The 7,924-nt window shown below is 30.2% G+C and overlaps 1 protein-coding gene across 2 annotated transcripts in view; it reads right to left on the bottom strand.

Moving 5' to 3' along the window:
* Positions 1 to 7,924, bottom strand: part of LOC117180404 (C3 and PZP-like alpha-2-macroglobulin domain-containing protein 8) — a 30,906-nt gene that overhangs the window by 9,344 nt on the left and 13,638 nt on the right. The window contains exons 2-5 of one of the 2 annotated variants that reach the window (XM_033372904.1): positions 7,593 to 7,729; positions 5,559 to 5,683; positions 5,048 to 5,187; positions 1,768 to 1,976 (exon numbers count right to left, since the gene is read on the bottom strand). In XM_033372904.1, the coding sequence (XP_033228795.1) occupies positions 1,768 to 1,976; positions 5,048 to 5,187; positions 5,559 to 5,683; positions 7,593 to 7,729 (611 nt within the window). Of the gene's footprint in view, positions 1 to 1,767; positions 1,977 to 4,539; positions 4,567 to 5,047; positions 5,188 to 5,558; positions 5,684 to 7,592; positions 7,730 to 7,924 lie in introns of both variants that reach the window. The other variant, XM_033372905.1, reaches the window with a different exon arrangement.

Genomic DNA, 7,924 nt, shown 5'->3' with positions numbered 1-7,924 from the left:
CCCCCCCCCCCCCCACTGTTGACAAAAATAATTAGATGATTTTGAGTCTATCATTTATAAAAAAATGTCTCATTTTTTAAAAATTCTTTTTGACAGGCGAAAAAAGGAATGAAAATAAGGTTAAAGCGATTTTATTTTATTTATTTATTCATTAAAGGGTAATAAGATCTGACAGATTCTTGTGAAACTCAAACCCTCTGGGATAATGACACACTCAAATTACTTTTACGCAACGACGTGTAGATTTCATGAAAAAAGAGGAATCAAAATAAAGAAGGTGGAGCAATAACAAGGTCGAGAGTTCGAGAACAAGTTCGTGATTTGTCATGATTTTGCGGGACTGAAATCTGCTAAAATTGCAACTGATTCAAGACAGTAAAAAAAATTATGTTTAGAATTCGAAAGGTGAATCATTTTAAATCTATTTTAAAAAAATTAATTGTTATAAGGATTACTTATGCAAAAACCTTCAGACTGTAACTAGCTAAGCTTGAAAGCTTTTTGAGTTTTTGAATTTTTCAATTATATTCATTGAGTCATTCCATTTTATTTCGCCAAAGTCTGTTTAGACCTAATGGAAGTTTTTTCTATTTATTTATAATAAACTGCAATGGTTTTAAAAACCTATTTAGCACATTTATTGGTCAAATTACTTTATTACTCTAATATGAAATAATGCACTAAAATTGCGTTTCAACAACTACTAAACATTAACCGTTTACATCGTTCACGTTTCTGGTCACACTTTTCTTAATTTGAGTACTTTGGGGTTTTGTTTATTTTTGCGGATGAATAACTCGCAGGTTCAAAAATTAAACAATCCGATATTTACAGTAGGTATACATAAATGAAGTCTTCATCTTATTGGCCTGAACAATTTAGCATTGACCTCGAGCTTTTATCCACCGTAATACCGATTTTTAAAATAGCCTGAAAGATTGCTATTTTAAGATTGAATGAAACAAGGTATAGATTAAGTTTAAGTTAGCTTTTATTGTTTGAATGCGAGAAATTTGAATTTTTAAATATTTTGCCATAATAGCAATCTTTCCGGCTATATTGAAAATCGATATTGCGGTAGAAAAAGGCTGGGAACCAACAAAAAATTTGCAGAGGGGTAAAATGAATACCTGACTTATACATATACTGTAAATCCTAGATTTTTGCATTCTTCTCTCTACACGTGTTATTCATCCGCGAAAATGAACAAATCCTCCACGCTATACATTTTGACGTAATTTCTACAATTTTAAAAATACTATGAAAGAGTTGAAATATCGTTATATTTTAGTATTTGTTGGAACGCCATTTTCCTTTATTATTTCACAAATAAAGTTTTTTTTTTTGCATTTTAAATAACAGTTTAACTAAGACGTTAAATTCGTCTTATCTGATTCAATTAAATTTTTTATTGTAGAATTTGAGTTGTTCTCTATTCCATAATGCATGACATAAATGTAACATTTTTCTGTACTTTTGAATACCGAAAATTCAATTTCTGAAGAAAAGAATGTTATAAATTTACGTTATAAAAGAGTTAAAAAAACATTCAATTCTATTATCATTAAGTGCTAACATTTTTTTTCATCATGTCACAAATGACTTCGGCGAAATAGAATGGAACGAACCTAATTATAGATTTGAAAATCTTGCATTTTGAAGAGGAAATTTAGAAATAGTAAATAAAATAATATCGAAAGCAATAATTCAAATATTTTTGAATCAACTAAAAATGAAAAGAATCAAATAAAATTAGAAGACAAACACCTTATCTGGCTGTTTTCGATCGTATCTGATGGCAGAAGCAGTATTTTCCCAACCACCCAGCAAGATTTCGTACATCGGGCTGGATTCAGCTTTTGATCTCGATAATGCCACATGAGCATTACTTTTCGCTTTCACTTCAATAATAACAGCACCAGGGGCAGGATGGAATGTGTATTTCAGGTCATTCAAAGTTGTGATTGGTTGATATCCTTGGAAAATTGCAAGTTCAATTTAATTAGGATATCTATTTTATTTTCTATTCTCGTTTTTATTTCAATTGTAAATTCAATTTTAATTTAAGGAAAGAGAGAGAGAGAGAGTCGAGATTCTACATCAAAAAACAACTTTGTTGTATGGGTTCTGAACTACCTTTAATTATTGCAATATATCATTTTTCTCTCGATTTTTAAAAATGGGGTTTATACAAATTTGGTACTGTCTCAAAAATGTGGATAGCATCTTTTGCAATTCATATTTTGTACCATTTTTTAAATTATACATTTGAAACAACAGAATTTTAAATCTTTCACTCTAAAACTACACCAAACTCTCGCTTTCAGTCACCCCGTTCTCAGCTTTCCTAGAACTGTTGGCTCATGCAGTTTCTCAGGAGAGTAGGGTGAGAGTGGTTGCGACATTTTATATATATAAATCTATATTCCAATCGGTAATGAGTCAGGCGGCCCTCACTGTTTTCGCTTTTGCCCCCCCCCCCCCCCCCCCCCCCCCCCCCCCCCCCCCCGAAATCAGTCCAAGGTCATTTGAAGGCAACCCCCGACACTTGACTAAAAGCGAGAGTTTGGTGTATTAAGTCTTGAACACACTTTCAATTTTAAATTGTTTCAAAAGGCCAAGCCTAGGTTTCCCGAACTTCAGCTGAAAATGGGGGGCTAGGTTCACGGAAATTCGGTGAGCGTCGAGGTGAGCGTAATACAAATATTATTGGTGAGCCTAGACACTTTGTTTCCAAAAATTTCAAACGCCTTAAATTTGAAATTATTTAATTTTAAACGCCTTAATGCTAAACAAGCAAGCTTTGGAACACTTTAAACTTAAAATTTCCTTACTATTAAGTTTTCAAATTCATAATAGTACAATTTTGAACTACGTATTTAAATTGAAAATTAAAAAATGTTTAATATTTGAATTTTCTATTTCGTTTTAATTGGCGAAATCACATACCACAGCCGAAGGTGAATTTGAAATTGTTTGATTCAAAACTTGTTTAATGCAAAATTATTCAAATTTAAATCATTTCAATTATGGACAACTTCGTTTATAAAACTTATAAACGCTTTAATTCAATTAAAAATTCTACGATCCAAATTAATAAAAATTTAGTTTTTGCAGTAGACTATCGCCTTGAAGGTCTCATTCTAAATATAATATGAATTTATGACTCTGTTTTTTGTTTGAAAGAGCTCTTTCTATAATCAATAATTTGAAGGCGTGTTTTTCGAAGCCGACCTCAATGACAAATTGAATACATATAACGGCGTCAGACTCAAACCTGTCTGACCTACAAGGATAGAAAATCAATATTCCTTGCAAGGACGAAATAACTGGGAATTTTCCTAGCTTGGACTTTATACCCGAGAACAAATTCGTAAATCTTAGTTCCAAAGTAGATTAAAAGTATCTGATTATCACATTAAGACATCTACTTTTTCCGACTAAAACTGAAAGTCGCACACTAAAAACAAATCTAAAATCTAAATGGGGTTTTTTATCGATTTTATACTTTATAGGTAATCGAAGAATGGAACTTGGGATACTTTCAGAAAGAAAACAATTTTTCTGTCGAAAACATATTACTTAACTTACGGGATAGAGGAGATAAAAATAACTGAAGAAAAAGAAATGTAAAAATATATGGGAAGAAAAAGAAGATATATCTGAAGAAATATGTGGGACTTTAGGTAATCTTACTCGAGTGTTTTCAGCAAGAATTTGATGGGAAAATATGTAGTAAAATCCAGAAATACATCCTGACTACGCTCTAGATCAGTTAAAAATATATCCCCACTGAAGTTGGTGAATAAAATTATTTCCAAATAACTCATATAAAAAATTATTCTTTTTATGAGGTGTAAATATTTTTTAAAAAACTTATCTTGCAAAACAAAAATTCAAATATGAAGTTTGTATTTCTTATTTCAAATTTCGAAGACTTCAAACAGAAATTTTGCAATCGAAATTTATTCAATTTTGAACGTTTTTTGCACAAAACTGTTTAATTCTCAACGCTTTTAATTTGAAATTATCTAGCTGTAAATATGTTTACTAACAATGATGATATTTTAAACGACTAAAAATAAAAATTGTTTAAATTTTAGGACTTTCATTTAAATAATAAATTGCAGCATCTCGAAAAATTCAATTGGAAAGTATTCAATTTTAACAGCTAATTTTTAAAATTATTTTCTTTTGCCAAAAATGTTGATGCGCAAAGACGTAAAAAAAGAAAATACAAAAATTGATAAAAGCGACTCATTGGCAGAGTTGGAATTTTGGTATGTATGTTTTAAATGATTTTTTAACTTTGTGCTCTAACATTGAAAAAAGTCTAAAAATTTAAATATAAATTGTGTGGAGATTATTCACAGGCACGTGTGGTTTCTATTTATAATTTGCAATCTACGGGTGTGTTATGCAATTTGCAGAAGCGTGCAGGAAGGCCCAAAACAGTAATATCCACTCCACAAAAGCCAAATCTACTTCACAAAGCAAACGAGAACAAAATTCGCATCTGGAATTAAATAAATTACGTACAACCACCGTAATCAGCGAGACATCTTGCTGCACAGGATAAAAATCGTCCGTAAATCCACGAAAGTTGCAGACAAAAAGAGTTCATTGTTGAATGTAATTAAATAGCTGATTAAAAATACCACACCTAAAGCACTTCTTTTAATCTTAATATTAATCCCAAAAGCTTCAACATTATACACTTTCAGGTAGATTACAAATATAAAAAATACCATTTGCTTATTAATTAACTTGAAGAAGATTGGAATTGTTTCCTTAAAATTACCCAGAGATGCTTTCATAATGAGTAATACACTAAGAATAAGAATGACTGTATAATAACGTTATATTTATCTTCCAATAGAGACCTTCTCTGAACATGTTAAAAGTTCATAATTATGTAATGTGTCCGAAAAAACTAATTTGAAGTGGAAATTTGTAGTATTAGAAATAAAAATGTTAATTTCAATTCAAATCTAGGAGAATTTATATTTTAGAGATAAATTAATAATTAATTGATCTTGTCACTAACCTTCCAGTTGCCATTGTCCAGAAGCACCCCAGCCAGTACAAAATCCAGTGTATCCTACGACAATTGGTTCAGGATCTGTATAGGATAACAAAGGCTCATTGTCCCCTTCCTTTCCTGCAGTAATTGTATTTTCGTTCCATCTGAATTAAAAAATCGACTTTTTTAAATTCAAATTAATTTACGATATTCCATTTTAAAGTTGAAACTATCCGCTTATATAACTTTAATTCTTTAATTGCTTAATTTTCACTCTTAAATTACTCAATGTATGAAGTTCTATGTTTAAAATTATTCAATTATAAAAGCTTCAAGATTTAAATGGTCCCAATTGAAACAATTGAAGTTCGAATAATATCAAACTTTTTCAATTCCAAATTAGTTCTTTCCATTGCTTCAATTTTCAATTTTTCCAACTTATAATGCCAATTACTTCATTTTCAATCTACTCACTGTCCATTAAATACAAAGGAGTCCAAAATCACTGTATACAAATAAAAATAATAAACTATACCTAATCCAAAATCCTCGGGTCTCATCGTTGCTCAGAATTTCGGGGGTCTGAGCTTCAGCAACTTCTGGCTTGGTCCTATTTTTTCGAATAACGGATTTTGAATTTCCCCATCCGCCAAAGAAAACCTCAGAAAATATTAGATTCAATTACAATTTTTATTGTAATATTTTGCAAATGCACATTACATAGGCCTCGCATACACTATTGCAGAAAATAAATACACTACCTAGTCTTTTGTAAAGATGTTACACTTGTAGAGAATAATTAATTATTTACCCGAAAGTTTTTTCAGTTTAGGCATTTAATTTTTTAAACTTTACTGAACTGCATGAGGGGAAACATTGAATCAAATGCATGGAACAAAATTTTACTTCTGTAAAATCTTCGTAATGAATAATAATTATTATCAGTTTATTATTTCATTGAATAGTTATTTAAAATTAATCTATTTTTCAAGTTATACTTATACAAAAATAATTAGTTTTTACGAAGATGTTAGCAAAATAGGATAAAAATTGACCGAATCCCATGCATATGGTCCAATGTTTTCCCGTCAGCACTCAACGAAGTGAAGTTAGATGGTGGCTGAAGTGAATATACCTAATTTTAAAATATGTCAATGCCTTGCAACGTGAGTTCATTTCCTAGAATCAAGTTATGAAAATCATATAAACCGGTAGGTTGTAGCTTCGTAATTTCAGTCCATTATGGATAGTTTTCATCGGGTTTGAATGAAAATTCATTTTCATTAAAATATAGGTATCACTAACCACGCAATTAAAAAAAATGGAAAAACTAAATGAGTTTATAGTTTTTCGTGATCATTGTGATATTTGCTGTCAGAATAATACACATTTACTTTGATTTAATTTGATAAAAACTAGACAAGTTTAGGAATTTACAAGTTAAGTCATTTATATTTTTCTTGTGTCTGATGTTTAATTTAATTTTTCTCGTTTAATTATAGTACATGTGATTTTTCCAACAAGAATGCAAAAACTGAAAGAAAGTGAGTAACGTATGTTCGTGGTATTCTAATTTTCAATTGAAGTCAGAAGAATAATATTATTTTCTTTAGTTTTTGGAGAGTTTCAATTTTCTTTTCACGACAAATCTTTGAGATAAGATACAAGAATATCTTTTGACATAGGAAGGTATGTTATATATCAAGTTGCTCATTTTAAATGAAAATTCGAAAAAAAAATAACAAAACTAATAAATGAAGTCGTCAAAAAGTTAAGGAAGCTAAATCCCTTGTATTTCCATTTCTAATATGAATATGGCTTAGAATGGCTTCTAAATTCGAATTTGATTCAACTTAAATAGTTTAGCTCTTCGATTTCTTCAAAAGTGATTCCTAATTCATTTATTTTCAAATATTTTAGCTCTGAAATTGAGACAATATTGAAAACTATAAATCATCACAAAATAATTATTTTCAAATTTAGTTTACTAGTCACTTTGATGACTTCAAACTTTGGATTCTTTCCAACTTGCCCTGATAGCCCGGAACGTTCTCAGAACGCTTGAGAAAGGCCGAAAAAGTTCCACTGGGACATGAAGGGAACCTTCCGTTACTGTTAATTTTAACAACAATTATCTCGTAAACCGTAAGAGTTAGATAAAAATTAATGGAATTTTTTAGTTTTGAGTACCGCATATACTACACATTTTACACATTTCGGGAACGTTCCGTGCTATTAGGAAGCATTCGGATTTCTTTCAGTGATAATTACATGCAGTTTGAATATTTCCAAACTTGAATTTCTTTTACATTTTATTTGCCTTAATAATTAGAATCCCTTTCAATTTAAAAGGGTATAAATTTGTAATGCAGCTGTGTACATCTTTGATTTATTCCAAATTAAAAACTTTTACTCAAATTTCTTTTGTTTTAAATGAAAAAAAAGGAAAACAGGAAAACAATTCGAACATATTGTACTTTCAACAAACAAAAATTTAATTTTAATTAATTGTGGCCAATCTGTGAGGTCTATTAATAATTTAATTATTTTCGAAATTAATTTTTCTCACCTCGTACATTGGTTCTCCCTCTTGGGGACCAGGAGTAAGTGCGACATGAGCATCATTCGAGGCTCTTACACGAAATTGTAGCTGGCTTCCAGTCACCGGGATGAATTGGTACTCCAATTTATCTTCAGTGTCTATGGCTGGAAAGAAAAACAGATTAAAATTAATAATTGAATATTCGATATTCAAAATTAACCTGAATTATACTTTAAAATAGCAGTAAACGCACACAGAAAACTGCGCGCTCACGTTCTAAACTTTAATTCCCTAACATTAAAAATACACCACACTCTCGCTTTCAGTCCAGTGTGTCTTCAAATAATCTTGGACTGATT

Source organism: Belonocnema kinseyi, chromosome 9, assembly GCF_010883055.1.
Source record: "Belonocnema kinseyi isolate 2016_QV_RU_SX_M_011 chromosome 9, B_treatae_v1, whole genome shotgun sequence".
Taxonomy (NCBI): Eukaryota; Metazoa; Arthropoda; class Insecta; order Hymenoptera; family Cynipidae; genus Belonocnema; species Belonocnema kinseyi.
Note: the sequence above shows the minus strand (reverse complement) of the source record. Positions and strands in the feature narration are given on the sequence as shown.